This window comes from Vombatus ursinus, unplaced genomic scaffold (assembly GCF_900497805.2).
Source record: "Vombatus ursinus unplaced genomic scaffold, bare-nosed wombat genome assembly UNPS02014812.1, whole genome shotgun sequence".
Lineage (NCBI taxonomy): Eukaryota > Metazoa > Chordata > Mammalia > Diprotodontia > Vombatidae > Vombatus > Vombatus ursinus.
Window position 1 is genome coordinate 14245662 of NW_020954590.1, and position 18285 is coordinate 14263946.

Genomic DNA, 18285 nt, shown 5'->3' on the forward strand with positions numbered 1-18285 from the left:
GTCAGATTGTAGATGGCCTTGCATGCCAGTTAGGAGTTTATATTTAATCAATGGCAATGGGAGCTGCTATAATTATCTTTAGAGCAGATAAATGAGAGGTGTATTAATAAGGTTATTTGGGTAGTAGTGTAAGCATGGTTTTGAAAGAAGGAGAAATTAGAGCCAGGATTAACAGTTAGGAGACTGTTCTTTAAGTGTAGGAAAGGGGTTCAGAAGATATTAAGGATGTAAGTGGACTTAGTGGAAAGGGGTCATATGGGAGATATTGCAGAGGTAGAATTGATAGAACTTTATTAACTGAGCACATGAGATAAGGAATAGGGAAAATAAATGACCAAGATTTGAAGACTGGTTCATTGATTGGAGGTAGAGCTATTAACAGAAATAAGGAAGTTGAGGAAAGGAAAATTATTTTGTGGGCACATGGTGAGCTCAGTTTGGGACATGTTAAGTTTGAGGGGCCAATGGGAGAACAATATTCTATAGGCAGTGGAATTTTCAGTAGAGTAACATGAAGCATAAAATCACCGAATTTCAGACATAGGACAAATTGTATGGGATTAAGGGATGGATTGGAGAGAAAGTGGAAGCAGTGAATTTAAACTACTGTTTCCTGAAGCATGGAAGTTCAGGACAGATGAAAGGTTGTTAACATGGTAGCAGAGTCAATGGAAGAGTCAATAAAGGGTAGAAGAGACCTGAACATTTCTGTAGACATTAGAATAAAGAGCTAAAAGAGCGGGGTATGTGAAAGAGAAGGGAAGGTCACTTTATTTAGGCAAAAGGTCCAGGGGGTTTGGGTGGTAAAAATAATCTTGGCCCGACCTCTTCTGGGGACTGGGTTTCCTCCCTCTCCTTCTCACAATTATTGGTCCATCTCTCCCACCCCAGGAAGTTATTCTAGGGAAATTGCTACCTATAGAGTTGCTAAATATAGAAATTAGTTATAATTGCTTTGGTAGCTGCTGACATGCTTCTTGGGTATCCAGGAAGGGGAAGATGCCAGATAACTTTTGAGATTTCTCAGTATCCTATTTGTACCAAAGGGAAGAAGGCACAAGTGGGAGATGGCCTCATTACCAGCAAAGGGTTAACTAGGAGGTCATGAGCTTCCTAATGGGAGAGATCATAGTGGCACCTAATTCACAGGGTTATTGTGAAGACAAAATGAGAAAGTATTACAAATTCTTTTTAAAAGCATTCTTAAAAATCTCATAGCACTATATAATTATTATTATTATTGTTGCTGTTGCTGAGTTGCTGTTATTGTTATTTCTACTACTACTACTACTACTACTACTACTACTACTACTACTCCTGCTGCTGCTTCTGCTACTACTGCTACTACAACTACAACACATGATCTATACTGAGTTGATGGAAGGAGAATAAGGCTCTAGCAGCTGGGGCTGGAGGTAATTGGGAGTCTGAAGTTTTGAATAGGGATATAATGTGGTTATATCTATACTTTAGAAAAATCATTTTGGCAGCTAAGTGAAGGATGGATTGGAGGATAGAGTTGAGATTGGGGGACCAATTAGAAGGCAATTGCAAGGCAATTGGGGAAGAGATTAGAGCCTGAACTAAGATGGTGGCCATTTGAGAAAAGAGAGAAGGGGACATACTACAGAGATGTTATGAAGGTGAGATTTAGCAATAGGCTTAATATAGGGAATGAGAGAGAATTAAAAAGAAAGAAAAACATTGACAACAAGCTAGAGTACCCCATGTATGATACTTTTCCCCCTACCCTTAGTTAACAGATTTTAGCCAGCAATGGGGTAGACTTTGGTGGCAAGCATTTTTTCTCATTATTATTCTAATATATCTAGGAATAGCAGATGTCTCGTCTTTAACAATTGTGGTGACCAGAAGAGAACTATTACTTCCTTCATTCAGTGGTTCTTGTGAGCCCCAAGAAATACAGTAAAAATATCAGTGTCAAATGATTCTAGAGGAAATGGTTCTGATGTCTTGGAATCTTGGAACACTTTCAAAGCTGATCATCATAGGGAAGCCATACTGGCCCATTTGTACTCTGGATCTGTTTAAAAATTAAAAACAAACAATGTGTATGAGTATGTGCATAACTGTTCCAGTTTTGTTTAATCTAATAGAGAATTATGGTAGGATAGAGGACTGGCTTCCAGGCAATTCTCTTAAACTAAATTATAGACAGTTGCCAATCCATTAATGGAGAGAATTTACACACTGGGAGTTTCTTACCTCAATAAAATCACAGGTTGAGGTAAAAAAAAAGATTTCCTGAAGAAAATATTATATAAGGGAATAGATTCTGAATGAGTAAATCTTTAACAAGAAATCTTTGGTTTTTGAAAGAACTATTTGCAGAGGACAACTGCTCTGTCATGCTATCCTAGTTATTCTCTGTATTTATTTTGTTCAAAAACAAAATTCAATTTAAAGATTTTTTTTTGGTAAGATCTCTCCCTCCCCACCCAAATTAAGTATGAAATACATGGTTTAGATAAAAACAGTCCTTGCCCTCATGGAGCTTACAGTCTAGGTGGACAGTGGTCCACAGTGGTGTTTGGAGTGTCATGCTTTATGAATGAGTAAATTTCAAAATTCAATTCAATTTAATCAGTGTTTTAAAAATGTATTAAATTTCTTTAAATGGCTCTTTCACTTTTTATGACTTTGTCTCCACTCCAAGAAAATGCGTTTCTTCAATAAAATTGTAAAACACACACACACACACACACACACACACACACACACAAACACATACACACACACGTGTTATTTAATGCTCTTTTAAGGTCCTAGGGCAGGCGTGGGGAACCTACAGCCTCAAGGCCACATGTGGCCCTCTAGGTCCTCAGGTGCAGTCCTTTGACTGAATCCAAACTTCACAGAACAAATCCTGAACCTCAGGCCACAGATTCCCTGCCCCTGTCCTAGGGTAACCATTTGTTCTTAAAGCATCTCTCCAATTTATTTTTAGTGAAATGGAGATATTCTTTCATTTAACTCTAATGACTGTTTTAGATTTTCCCTTTTTTCTATCAAAGATGAAATATATCCCTTCAATTTAATACCACTTTTTGTTTGTACTGTTGAATTCAGCACTGTTCAATTCCATTGACTAAGCATGTAATATGCAGCAGTCATTAGAGATAGCATGGGGGCATGGATAGAAAGCCAGCCTCATTGTCTGCCTTTTGCCACCTTCTGGCTCTGTCAGTTAACCTCTCAATGCCCTAGGCTAACTATCAATTGCTGAGATGTCAAGCTATATTGTACATGGAGTTTGCTTATCTGGGAATTCTGTCTACTAGTGAAATCATAGATCCACCCCCTATCCCATGTCCTTGTGCACCAAGCATTGTGTTACGTGCTGGGAATGCAAAGATAAAAAGATAAAAGGGTCCCTGCAACCAATGAGTTTACAAATATTTATACATCATTGCTGATTGGTCAAACTTGCAAATGGAACCATGCTGCTGTTTGGCTTATTCTGAATGAAGAATCTTCTGTCTCTATGATATTAGTATAACCTAGTAGTTTAGGAAGGTATCAGGTTGCTAAAATGCAAGGAATACCTTGGTTGTAATGAGCCAGGAATTTTCAGAGACTATCTTGTTTGAAATGTAAGGAGAAAAATATCAAAGAATGGGTGTCTGGCAGATGAAAAGCCCAGAAGAACTAAAGAAAATTAAGGTTTATCACTAAAGCTCAGCAATTTTAGAATTTAAAATTAGAGTTAGGTCTTCTGTAGATAATAGTGGACGCGGGCTTTGATTTTACTTTTGAGCTAGTGGTTACTGGTGAGCAGAGAGAAGCAGGAAAAGGATTCTTGTCATCTTCCTACCTATTATGTATCAATTTGGACTTCTTTCCCTCATTTGGTTTCTCTGTAGTAAATCTGTGACATTTCTAACTTTTCTTTTATATTAATTAGAGTGTGACCTTTACCATGTGCCTTCAGCAAAAACACAGTGAGAGAAAAACAGTATGGAGTAAATTACAGATGGGGGAGAAATAGTTCTGATCTCTTGTGAAAAAATAAAACACCTTGTAACATGGACTAGTATAATAATTCTGAAAAATATGTGAAATCTTTTTTTTAAGCAAAAACTCCAGAAGCCCAAAAGCATACTAACATATGCACATCTAGGAAAATGGGTGTTCTGTGTAGCTGCAGCTCTCTTTATCGGTATGTGGCTTTGCATATCTTTCTCTGACCCATTTGTCTCTACCTAGCTTCCTTCCTGGCTTCTGTGGCTATGCTCAGATTGATACAACCCAGGCCATGAGTTGCTGAGGGTCTTTTGGCTGTTTCTCAAATAAGAAAAGTTATTGAAAGAGACAGAGAAATTCAAAGAAGGGACAGGAAAGGAATACCTGGGAAATAAATGTTGAGACAGATGTTGGAACGAAGGAAGAAAAAAGGGAATAGATTTCCACTTGGAGGGGACACTAAATCAATTCTTCCAGAATTGTTTATTTTGTTTTTGCTGGGTAATGGAAAAATAGTACAAAGAAGAATTGGCTCTATGTTTGGCTCTATCAAAAAAATGGATCAAGTTACAGATTTTATGATTATGATGAAAACCTGTCCCATTGTAAATAAATGAACAACCCACTACTTCACTGATGTGGGTACTAATTTATGCAGACCTCAACCCCTCCATAATTTCAAAGATGGTCTTCAGAAGTAATTCTAGAAATAAAAGAATGCAAAATTTAAATAGAGCATTATTCTGCATCATTTCTAAAAATTATTACAATTTTATTTTGGGGAGGTGAGTAGGGTGAATAGGTGAGTAGGTAGTGCTTGTTAGGTTGATTTGGGAAATTTAAATGGTACTACTTTCAAAATATTAAAATTGGGAATAGATACAATGATTCTTTGGGTGAGACCTTGGAAATTAAAATAATTGTACTCTTAGTATTAGTTTATCTAATTCCTTAGTGTCATATCTATCTTCTTCTCTAACATATAGGTTTTCTTTTTTCATAAAATATACTTGAATAATCTTGTGATATTTAAGCAATTTTTCATGATTTTTTGCTCTCATCAACTATGTACAATTTTAAGCAAATAGAATTCAGCTCATGGGAAAATATAAGATTGGTTAGAAATGCTAACAAGTTTAAGGTCGCTTTTTTAAGTTGAGTAAAAAGGTTTCATGTTTTTAAGGAGGAAAATGAATGGGATATATTGCTGTGTAATTAAGCTAGGACATGGCTTATTTTGACTAATTCTACCATTCACTGTATTTCATGACTCCATTTATTGTTTCATTACTTTAAATTTTAATTACTTTAATTCGTTGCTCAAGGTATTGATCCAACAGCATACAAGAATTAAAATGATTGTGCTTTTAAAATTCTTTATAAATAGTCCAACTTTTCTTTCTCTTTTACTTTTTGCATGAGTTCTGGCTTGTCTGTTATATGGTTGATTTGCAATGTAAACTTGGCATGTAATTCACCCATGTTATAGCAAGACCTCATGGAAGCTTCTAAAGTACATGTTTTTGCTATGTACATATGGGAAAATAGACAATAAACTTTAAGTTTAAAATTAAATAAAACATGAAAATGGCTATAGGCATTTAGACAATGTCAGAGAAGTCTTTCTCTTCTTTCAGAGTTCAGTATGCCTAAATTCAAGCAGTAATTTGAATTATTTGAATAATCCATTGCATTTTTCAAATAGAGGAATTGGTGTTTTCATATAGCATTTTGTTTATTTATCATCATTTAGATCAGAAATTCTTAAAGATAAGAAATTCAATGGATAGATTTTAGGAGATGAATAAACTTGGAAGGGAAAACATGCATCTTTGTTTTCACTAACCTTTAACTTACATTTAGCATGATGAAACTGAGACTATGAATCAAATATTCTGGATTTCTACCAATAATCTCTGCATATAAGAGTAGTGAGTATTGTATTTTGTAGACCTCCAGGATTTTTTGGATTAATTTCTTTTGAGTTCCTTGAAAGGAAAGGGAATATTGATGGAAAATTAAATTTTTACCTGTCACTTGCTTCTAGGCCCTTCGTCTAAACTAGAATATAGAGTGACATTCTTCAGGAATGCAAAATAATGCAAATGTTCAGTCATGTCAAAAAATCCCCATAAAATTAGTTCTCAAAATTGTTATTTTTGTCAAAAATCCATCCACATTTTTGTGTAGCAAACAGCCATTTGAAAATATCTAGATTTATAAAATTTAACTTTAAAATGTTTTTGAATATGTAGGATGTCCCAAAAGAGCTTTTTAAACTCTAAGCTTTTGTGACATGCTGTATTAGGCATCCTATAGACCCATCACATTACTTGATACTGCCATCATAATGTGTCTTCTTTTTTCTGTTAGGCCTTTTTGCACCGAATGATCCAGTGTGCAGCATCAAAAGTTGATAAAAATGTTACAGAAGAAACCGTAAAGGTAAATTAAGATTGCCATGAACATTTCTTTCTTTTCTTTCTATATGTTTTTCTATTTCCCTTACTTACTCATTTGTTTCTTTATTTACAGATGCTTTTTTCAAACATTGAAGATATACTTTCAGTTCATAAAGAATTTCTCACTGTGGTGGAAGAGTGTTTACATCCTGAACCTAATGCTCAACAGGAAGTGGGAACCTGCTTTCTTCACTTTGTAGGATATTTTTTCATATTTTTTTTTCTGTTTATCTTAAGTATTTGTTTTCTTTTCTTTCTTTGGGGGGTCTTGGCATAGAGGCATGTGCAGATTCAGAATGGAAACTGAAACCTGACACCAATGCTTCAAGGTATTTTAAGGGCACTGGGAACTTGCACTCATAGCCAGAAAAAAGACTACCTCACATCGTTTTATTCAATGAAGAATAAACAGCTCCTTTTTGAAAGACAAGTTAGTCTTTAGCATCCTCTGTAGCTTTGAACTCTAATGAATATTCAGACTGCTCATCATGAATAGATTTTTATGTTTCATTAAAACATAGGGAACTTGTCTTTTCAATTGGGAAATCTTCACTCCACTGGAGTCTGGATGAACTTTTTCTTCCTCTGGAATATGACATGTCACAAGCCTCTAACTGTTGATATGTATGCAAATCTAGTGACTTCAAATTTTCCATCTACCCTCTTTTGAAAATTTCTCAAAAAATAGGTAATTACTTAACAAAGCAGCAGAAAAAGAGCAAGCACATAAACTCTTGGTGATACTATTGATTAGTTTATTCCTTCATTCATTCAACAAACATTTATTTGAGTGTGCATTTCAGTTCTGCATACAGTATGATGATCATTTTCATCACTATCTAAAATTATTTAAGCAAATGATAGGCAAAGCAAAAAGCTACTTGTAGCATAAAAGGGGAATATTGAGGGTTTCCAAAATGAAATAAAACCACACATACAATCCCCAAAATTGCAAGTTTTAGCTAATTTTAAAAAGTGGAGATTCATTTTACAGTTTTGTTGGGCTTGATTGTTAATCATAATGTTGTATAGATCATTACTTAAAGTGCATGGTCATTACAGTTTGCTATTTTACTGGTTTCTTTGAAGGAATTGCCATCATTTCTAAATGAACAAATTACATAATGTTGTGCAGATAATTAAAGTGTATGGTTATGACGGTTTGTAATTTTATTGTTTTCTTTGAAGGGATTGTCACCATTTCTAAATGAACAAATTACATAGCTTCTGTGTGCTGTTGTTACCATTTTTTAACAAAGCACTTTTCTAGGGAAGATAATATGGAAAGTAAAGAGAATCATCACAATCCTTTTGTTTCCTTCAGTGTATTAGAAAGAGTTGGTTTCTTGGGAGGAGGAGGGGCTTTCTTTGCTGAAACCTCTGTCTATTACATGAACCTAGACTTTTATAGCTCAGGGTACCCCAAAGCAAAAACTTACCTTGTGGCACACGAGCAGTTTGGGCAATTAGGGGAATCACAAAGGAGTAGCAAGGATGGAAGCCACTGGATTTGGCTGTGTTGCCTCTTCCTAGTATGTTTTTCCCCAGAGCTGGACGACTCTCAGGTAATGGTTCTGTTCCTGTGTCTGGGGGAACATGTTCCCCATTCTTCCAATAAAAGAGTGCAGAGTAGGGAGTCAATCACATTTTGCTACAGATGAAATATTAGTACTGTATAATCTGAATCTGAAAATATATTCCTAGCATCTTTATTTTGCTGCAGACTTCCTTTCTGCTGTTCCTATTTATTGTTTTAAAGGATCATTTTTTTTCCTTTGGTAGATGCTTGATATACTTTGGGAAATAGTTTAAAGTTATATCATTTTTAAAAATCAACCCATAGGCATTCAACTCACACTGCATGCAATGTACTGTGCTGTATGCTATGAGGGATTAAAAAAAAGACATGATGTAAGACATAATTCCAGTTCTCAAAGAGTTCATTTTTTTATAATCTAGTTTTATTATGCTTTTGGATTAGGGATGATCTCTAAGTTTTAAATTTGCCTTGATTCGTCATCTGTATTTCACTTCATCTTATATTATCATATCTATAGAGAGTTAAATGAATATTGCAATTTTATGAAAAAGTAGAAATTTATCATAAGGTTAAAACTGGCTGTTGTAATTAATTCTGAACCTGTACTGAATAAAGTAATTTGTGGAGCATAGATGGACAAACAGTATAAGAATGCTTTTCTGGAAAATAAGAATTTTCAATTTTTTTCAGTACGATGACACAATAATCATAATCCATCATTTATATACCACTTTAAAATTTGCAAAATGCTTTATATATGTTATTTAATCCTTATAACAACTCTATTTATAATGTTGTTCCCCCAATTTGCAATATTGAAAATGATTTATCATTATATATCATCAATGATACGGAAAGTTTTTTGTTTCTACTGGAAATCAAATATATAAACATTTACTTTGAAAATAATAAAAGTATTTATCACATCTTGAGTTTAGAATTGTGTTAACTTAGTATACAAGTGAACTTTAGGGCAATTTTTTTAAAAGCAAAACAATCACATCCCAGCCCACATGTGAATTCTAAGAAGGTACTAGCAAAGTCCCAAGGAGACCTGAGAAACGATATCAAATAAATTCATTTCTTATCTCAAGAAAGGTGTGAATCAGATGTTTTTTAAAGAGAAGTCAGTTTATTATAAAATCTGGTATTTGGTAAACATCTGAATGTAAATTAGGGAAGGTAATTAGTAATCTTAAAGAGTCTGTCCTATCTGACATCACCTTACCTTTCCTTTCCATCCTTGTCTCATTATTATTACATCTATAGGCAGTCTCTGCTCCAGTGACATTGAACAACTCTTTGCCCCTTCTTGAATATTCCCTGAGTCCTTTTATCTTCATGCCTTCTTTCTTATTCTATTCTCTCTACTGAGAATATTCTTCTGCCGTATCTGCTTGGTGAATTCCTACCCTTCCTTTAAAGTCCATTTCAAATACTACCTCCTTCAGAAATTCTCCCCTTTTCCCTTGGTTATTAATGAGCTTGCCTCTCTGACATCCCTTCACATTTTGTTTTTCAATTCTCAAATGCATTTATTATGTAACGTTATCTGTTATAATTTTTTTGTGTTTCTTTATCTCACTTATAGATTATAAACTCTACAAATTCAAGTACCCTTCTGATTTAAGCATCTTAACTAATTTTTTTCTTTCCCCAGAAAACAGGATTCTTTGCATATAGTAGATACTTAATAGAAATTGTTGAATAAATGAATTAATATAAATGATTCAATGATTAGAATGGGCACTTTTTCTCCTGTGTATGTTGTCTTATGTATACATGTATATCTGTGTACACACATATCTTTTATATGCACATTAAAATAGGAAATAATATACTAACCATAATTTCTCCTTAATTATTTTCACAGAAAGATAAATTTCGTATTTATGATGAATACTGTAGTAACCATGAAAAGGCACAGAAATTGCTTCTTGAGCTTAACAAAATAAGAACTATACGGACATTTCTTTTGGTAAGTTTGTTACCATAGTCTGTGATCTTTTGATAAGCTTACTGAAAACCAGGATAAATCAATACTGAAATGTAGAAACTGGTTTTAGTAGAGTGGATCTTGCACCATACTCCTAAGAAGTTACTGTCTTTAAAAAAATTTTCAGAAGGGTTGATTAAGATAAGCATGTGATCTGGAGAATGCTGACCATGCCCCCTCCTGGCTGATTCTCATTTGGTTCTAAAAGACAAAACAGATTCCTAGAGGAAGAAAGAACCCTGTATATCAAAACTTATCATTTTTCAGTTTCTAGTTTCTTAGGGTTTAATATAATTTTTGAGTCCAGGAAGGAAAAGCCAAGTAAATGGTGGGTGTGGTAAAAAAGAAATAGGAAGATTGGCCTTCCTCCTTGGATCAGGAATATCAGAGTCAAAAAAATGCCTAAGTTGAGATAACTTTTGGATATTACTGGCAAAACAGAAAAGACTGCTTACTGCACAATGTATACTGCCAACTTAAGCTTTCTTTGCTCTGTATCATATTAACTTCATGCATTTTCAATGCCTGGAATTCTCTCTGTCTCCTATCTCTGCCTCCTGATTTCCCCAGCTTCTACCAAGTCACAGTTAAAAAAACTACCTCCTGTAACGTACTTTTCCTGGCCCCCCCTTAATGTTGGTGGCTTCCCTCTGAGATAATTCTCAATTTATTCTCTATTCTCTTTATTAAACTTAGTTATTTGCATGTTGTGAGCTGCTTGAGGGCAGGGACTGGAGTGTGTGTGTGTGTGTGTATCTCCAGCACTTAAAACAGTGACTAGCACATAATGGGTGCTTAACAAATGTCTGTTGACTTGTTGACTTTGAGAACATTGGTAGACTTGGAATGAAGCAGTTCTTCAGAAAGTGTGGTTGATTAGTCAGTGATGCTTACTGAAATTTTGAGGCTTCGTTCACAATGATTTGATTAACCAACTGAGAAATGAGACTGTGTAATAAATTTTCTGTTATCAGTAGGGCTGGACTAGGTTTCAGACCAAGTTTAATTATTATCATTTAATTGTATTTAGATATTTTACTGAAAGGTGGCAGTTTTAGATTGTCTTGCAGTAAGGCAAATAGAAAGCAGTGGCCTAGAATTTAGGAAGCTAGAGTTCTATGTACAATTCTGTCATGAGCTAGCAGTATGACCTTAAGCAAGCCACTCATCTCTGTAATTCAGTGCCCTCATCAGTAAAATTGGGATAATAATGTCTACCATCTTAAGAAGACAGTGTGATGTAGTGAATAGAAATGAATAGAGAGCTGGCCTCAGAGCCAGGCTGAAAGAATTAGGTTCAAGTTCTGCTTCTTACACATATTAGCTATGATTCAGAGCAAGTCACCCAGCCCCCATGTCTCCACAATCAGCAGAATAATTGCTGATGTGCTGGTGGAGGGAAATTCTATTCCAGGAGTTCCTTATGCCAAAGGTGTCAGACTCACCCTGTGGGGCCCAAAAAAAAAAAACTCATAACTGACTGCAGAGTGAAGCCCAAACCAGATTAAAATAATTTCGAGAAATGTTTAAGAAATAAATAAAAATACAACACAATATAGATAAGGCAAATTTGTGGTTTTCTAAGTCAGTATACACCCTACAGGGTGTGTGTGACAGCTAGGTGGTGCAGTGGAGAGAATGCTAGACTGAAAGTCAGAAAGAAGACAGGTTTGAGTCCTGCCTGAGACTGATCATAGCTGTGTGACCTTTCACAAGTCACTTAAGACCTCAGTTTCAGTGTCCACATCTATAGAATAGAGATAATAGTACCAACTTCAGTGAATTCTTGGAAGAATCCAATGAGATAACATATGTAAGGTATTTTGTAAACCTTGAAGTACTATATAAATAGTAGCTCTGCTAGTTATTACAATCCCCCACCCCCAATGAATTAGTTGTTGCTTTTCTTTAAATGAAGCTCTGTGTGTGTGTGTGTGTGTGTGTGTGTGTGTGTATTTAAAATCAATTGTTGTTTTTCAGTCACTTTTCAGTCTTGCCTGAGTCTTCATGACCTCATTTGGGGTTTTCTTGGCAGAGATCCAGGAGTGGTTTGCCATTTCCTTCTCCAGCTTATTTTGCACATGAGGAAATTGAAACTAACAGACTTAAGTGACTTACCCAGTGTCACTCAGCTAGTAAGAGTCTGAGATTGGATTTGAACTCATTAAGATAAGTCTTCCTGACTCCAGGCTCAGCACTCTATCCACTGTGCCAACTAGCTGCCTCTGTTTAAAGTTAATAACTCCAGCTAAAATTTTTTTTAAAAACTAATTTATTTATTTTTAGTTTTCAACATTCACTTCCGTAAGATTTTGAGTTTTAAATTTCCTCCCCCATCATCTCCTCCCCCCTCCCCAAAAGGACGTGCAATCTGATATAGGTTCTACTTAAGCATTCACATGAAACATATTTTCACATTAGTCATGATGTAAAGAAGAATTAGAACTAATGGGAGGAACCACGAGAAAGAAGAAACAAAACAAAACAACAAAAGAAAAGGAGAGCAAGTAGTATGCTTGCATCTGCATTCAGATTCCAAAGTTCTTTCTCTGAATATGGATAACATTTTCCATTGTGAGTCTTTTGGAGTTGTCTTAGATCCTTGCATTACTGAAAAGAGCTAAGTCTATCAAAGTTAGTCATTGCACAATGTGGTTGTTTCTGGGTACAGTATTCTCCTGGTTCTGCTCATTTCACTCAGCATCAGTTCATATAAGTCTTTCTAGGTTTTTCTAAAGTCTGCTTGCTCATCATTTCTTAAAGCACAATAATATTCCATTACATTCATATACCACAACTCGTACAGCCATTCCTCAATTGGTGGACATCCTCTCAATTTCCATTTTTTTTTTTTGCCACCACAAATAGTCCAGCTAAACCTTTTATTTATTTTCTTCTTTCATGGCTACCATGATCCAAATTTACACAAGCTGAGGTTGATAGAAACTTTCCTAACTCAAATTTGTGACTCCAAGGATTATAATATTTCTAAGACACAGATATGAACATGTCATCATGTATCCTACTTATGTATCTTTGGTGGTTCTCTGTTACCACTATGATACCCCTAGCATCCACTCTATGGCTCCCACCTCCAAATTTACTGCACATCATTCCCCTTCCTACCCTATATGTCCAACCAAACTGGCCCACTTGCTATTTCATGAACTTGACCTTTCGTCTCCTGCAATGAACTCACATCAAATCCCTTGCTTCTTTTAAGGCTTAACTCAGTGCCACCTCTTAAGGAGAGGTTTTCCTTATATCCCCAGGCCCTAATTCTCATTAAATTACTTTGTGTATACACACACACACACACACACACACACACACACACACACACACACACACATTTTATTCTTTCAGTAGAATGTTAGCTCCTTCAGAGTAGAGGCTAAACCTTTTTTGAATATAATCACATATGTGTGAACATGTTTTATTTGTTCATAAAATGTAAGCTTTTTGAAGGTATGGGCTCCTTCTTTTTGCACTTGAATCCTCAGAACCTAGTATAGTACCTTGCACATTCTAGATGCTTAGCAAAGTTGAATTCTAAAGCTGTGTGCATAGAACTCAATTTTGTGCATGACTAGTGAATAAGATATTTGAATTTCAGTATAGGTTTAGACAGGAAATATTTGTTATACTAATTGTTTCATTTCTTTGGATCTCAGTTTCCCTATCTTTAAAGGCTCAGAGTAGAATTGAATAACCTCTAAGGTCCTTTCTTAACAAATTTTGTGATTAAAAAAAAATCAACAGATTCAGAATGTTTATGGATGTGAGCAACATCTTATCTCAAGTAAATGATATAAAGGACACAACTCTCTTTTCAAAAATTGTGATTGAATGTGTTCTTTATAAAGAAAAAAGCCACATTTCATCATGTGTTTTCACAAGTTTTCCAGAGAATTTTATAGCAGTGGAGAGTTTCATAGCTTTGAGATTTGGTAATTCAACTAATTACTTATTCTTACCTTAGAACTGTATGCTCCTTGGAGGAAGGAAGAACACAGATGTTCCACTGGAAGGATATTTAGTAACACCAATACAAAGAATTTGCAAGTATCCTCTCCTTTTGAAGGTATTTATATTTATATTTCTTTAGATCATTTCTTTAGCTAATCTATGATCATATTTTAATTTTACTCAACAGAAGCAGTTTTGCTCAGCCAACCAAGGGACTGCCATAATTGATGCAAAAAGGGTGCGCATTTAAGCACTAAACCCATAAATTCCAACAATTAATGAGTATAGCATTTTAGTCCCATACAGAGGAAGGAATCATCTTTGAATATAGACATACCTTACTGAATGGGTGTTACCTCAGATAAACTGAGACCTAGGAAAGACCTTAGCTTAAAAAGGCCAAGGTCTCCACTGCATCCAAGGCCATTGCCAGTCATCCTGACCTAAGTCTAGCTGCTGGACTCCAAAATTCTGAAGGAGAGAGTGAGGCTGATGACTTTGTACAGCTCTGCCTCATTTAAATCCAATTCACTTGCAAGTCAAGACTTCACCCTCCTGATGTCATTGGTTCTCTTTGAGAATTAAGGATGAACAGCAACCTTGGAGATATTTTGGGTTTCTTTCCAGGCCACCACAGTAAAGTGAATATTGCATTAAAAGGAGCCACATGAAATTTTTGGTTTCCCAGTGCACATAAAAGCTGTGTTTACACTATACTGTAGTCTATTAAGTGTTTAATAGTATTATGTCTAAAAATGTCCATAATTAAAATATTTTATTGCTAAAATATTTAATTAAAATATTTTATTGCTAAAAAAAAATGCTAACCATCATTTGACCCTTCAGCAAGTTGTGATCTTTTTGCTGGTGGAGCATCTTGCCTCAAAGTTGATGGCTGCTGACTGATGGTGGTTGCTGAAGGTTGGAGTGATAGTGGAATTTCTTATAATAAGACAACAATGAAGGTTGTCACATTGATTGATTCTTCCTTTCTCTTGAACATTTAGAGGCCATTGTAGGGTTATTAACTGGCCTAATATCAATATTGTTGTGTCTCAGGAAATAAGGAGGCCTTAGGAGAGGGAGAGACATGGGGGAGTAGCCAATTGGTGGAGCAGTCAGAATACACACATTTATTGATTGTTTGCCATCCTTATATGGCCAAGGTTTGTGGTGCCCTGAAACAATTATTTTTTTTGAGAAAGTTTTTTTTTTGCTACAGTTTGACTAGGTACCAGGAAAATTACCTTTGTATTCCCAGTAGAATTGCTTTCCTGTATGAATTAGGTATTTAATAAATGCTTGTTTAATTGGATTGAACTGAATATTATCCTTGTGGACAAATTGGAATCAAAAAATATCTTGACAAGTTTAAATGTTAGAATGATTACTTACAGACAAAATTCTGTAGGGGTCAATGCAAAGTCTTACACTTGGATTCAAAATATCAACTTTTCAAGTAAAAGATAAAGAGACATGACCATTTAGAGGTTTCTGTGAAAAAATCTAGGAGTTTTATTGTCCCTAAATCTCAATGTGAAAAAATAGTGTGACGTGGCAGCTGGAAGAGTTAACTTGATCTTATTGTTAATGTAGTTATAGTGTCCCAAGGCTAGAGCTACAACAATCTTTTTTCATCTCAGATCAGACTACAGCTGGAATATTGCTTTGTTTTGGGTGGCTTTTTAGGAAAGAAATTAACAAATTGAGGCACGCAATCAGGATTTTGAAGTCCCTTGAGATAACCTTACATGATGAGAACTGGTTTAAGGAACTGGAGACATTTAGCTTGGAGAAGAGAAGAGTTAAGTGGATCATGACAACTAGCTTCAAGTATAGGAAGAGCTATCACCTGGGGAAAAAAAAAAGAGAGTTTGACCCCAGAAGGCAGTACTAGGAACAGTGGGTGCAAACTGAAGAGGTTGCTTTTTGACTCCACGAAAGGGAAAATTTCCTAATATATAGAGCTGTCCAAACTCTTGAATGAACTGACTTGGAAAGTAGTAGGTTTCACCTTAACTACAAGTCTTTATGGGGAGGTTGGATAACTATTTCTTGTGAATATTATAGAAGGGATTCTTAGTCGAAAGGTTAGACTAAATGATCTTGAATGTACTATGAACTCAGATTTTGTGAACAACAGTTTTGGACATGTTGAGATGGAGGTGCTGGTGAGTTATTAAAACGGAGCTATCCAACATGCAGTTATAGATATAGAGCTAGAACTCTAGAGCGGGATTTTCAATGAAGATGAAATGAATTGAATTGCAATGAAGATAAAGATTTGGGAGCTATCTACTTTGAATGGTAATTAAGTCATGGTAGTGAATGAAATAATTAAGGGACTATAGACACAGAAGATAAGAGAGGTTGTGAATTTTTAGCAAAATTAAAGAAATGAAAAATAGAATCTTGGTATGGATGGTCATGTTTTGGGTGTGAGAAGAGGTTGAAGAGCCAACAAAAGACAGAGAATGTTTGGTCAGAGAAGTAAGAGTGTAGTATTTTTTTTTAATTGGAAGGAAGAGGTATTGAACCATAGGGTAGTGGTCAACAGTGTTGTGGTTGTTGTCCTCCATAATCAAAGAGGATCAAAATGACATCACTATGTCAGGGTCAATGTACAGTTTGCTGACTGTAGCTGATCAGACCAAAAGGAGTTTGGAAGGCTCTGTCCTAGATCTGGCGTGAATTATATGGACATTTGGAATGGAAATTTCTATAAATTTGCACATATCATGTTTCTTTTGAACTACTGCAATTCTGCCTTGCTTGTAGAGCATGGCAACTTCTTTGATTTCATGCCATGCTGAGCCATCCTGTGTCAGTGTCTCCTAGGTCTCCTAATCAATTCCAGAGTTCTTCAGAGAGACTTTGAGAGTACCCTTGTATCTCTTCTGACCTGAGTGCTGGCCTTGTGTGAATTCTCCATAAAATAGTGTTTGAAGCAAATGTACATTTGACCTTTGAACAACATGGCTGGCACAGATGTTAAAGAAGATGAAAAGAGAAAAATTCATTAGATTTAGAAATATGAAGATAATTATTTAAGCAACTCTCTTAAATGTTACTAGAGTTGAAGGGATGGAAGCCATTTTTCAAGTGATTGAGAAATGAGTGGGTGGTGAGGAGGTGGAAGCAATGACTATAAAATATTTTTCATTAATGTTTGCCCAAAGATAGGATGATAAATTGAGGGAATACTGCACTTCAGAGAAGGTTTTGGCCATTGTTGCTTTGTTTCCTGTAGGATAAGGGGAGATCTCAGTGCATTTGTAGCTCACAAGTAAGAAACCAACAGAAAGGGAGCTGCACAAAAAGGAGGACCTACCTGACGGGGAAAAAAATCTCAAAGGAAAGTGACACAAATGAGATCATTAGCTCTTGGCAAAGCGGAAGGCTGATCTTTAGAAGAGCTGCTGATTTTTTGTCGGTTTTATGTCAAGTGCAATGACCCAAACACGTGAATTTTCTGTGTAGAAGGGAAGTTTGATCAGAGCTTTTAGTCTTGGTGGAGAGGAACCTTATTCTTCCACTCGTCCAGTGAACTGAAACAATAAAACAAAAATATTTTAAAAATAAAAACCAGAATAATTTTTATTCTCAGAATGGAAATTTTTTAATGTATAGTTTATAGATTCCCCCATGATAGAATCAACTCCACTGTTGTTCCTATGTGAAGTGTGTCAATCTTGTCTCTTAATGCTTCACTCATATTGTAATTTCCCAAACTAAAGTTTCCCTCCCTAGGAACCATTCCCCTTTATGTGATGTCTCTCTATTAGGATGTTAGCTCCCTCAGTACAGAGGCTGTCCTTGCTTTTTGCATTTCTATCCTTAACACTTAGTAGCATTTAATAAATCCTCTTTCATCCATTCATTCATCTAGCATTCATTCGTTCATGCTATGATGGCATTTTATCTGTAAACATGGCCCTAAAATCTTGATTACTTTTCACTTTTCTAGGAAAAACTGCATGGATTAAGTTGTAGGGCTAACAAGATATACTGGCTTCATTTGTGGAAACATAAATTTTGGGGGTTGACAATTAGTGTATTTTTCATGGGAAGTAATTATATTCCTGGCAGAGGAATATGACTCCTATGTCCTTCCAATTTTTTTGCTGCCCTACATCAGACAAACTCCATATTCTTTCTTGGGTTACACTTACAGTCTCTTCATTGAGTAGCATTTTGGACATAGTGGGCCTATTTTTCACAAGATATAGACCATGATTGGCATACAAGGCTTACTTAGCACCTTCATATTCATTTCTGCCAAACTTACTAGGCCCAAGAATGGCCTGGTAAGCCTGAGATTGACTCTTATGGTG

At 35.5% G+C, this 18285-nt stretch overlaps 1 protein-coding gene across 1 annotated transcript in view; it reads left to right on the top strand.

Moving 5' to 3' along the window:
- Nucleotides 1–18285, top strand: part of LOC114054096 (phosphatidylinositol 3,4,5-trisphosphate-dependent Rac exchanger 2 protein) — a 385890-nt gene that overhangs the window by 90533 nt on the left and 277072 nt on the right. The window contains exons 3-6 of the mRNA XM_027877210.1: nucleotides 6358–6429; nucleotides 6520–6642; nucleotides 9860–9964; nucleotides 13965–14066. Coding sequence (XP_027733011.1) covers nucleotides 6358–6429; nucleotides 6520–6642; nucleotides 9860–9964; nucleotides 13965–14066 — 402 coding nt within the window. The remainder of the gene's footprint in view (nucleotides 1–6357; nucleotides 6430–6519; nucleotides 6643–9859; nucleotides 9965–13964; nucleotides 14067–18285) is intronic.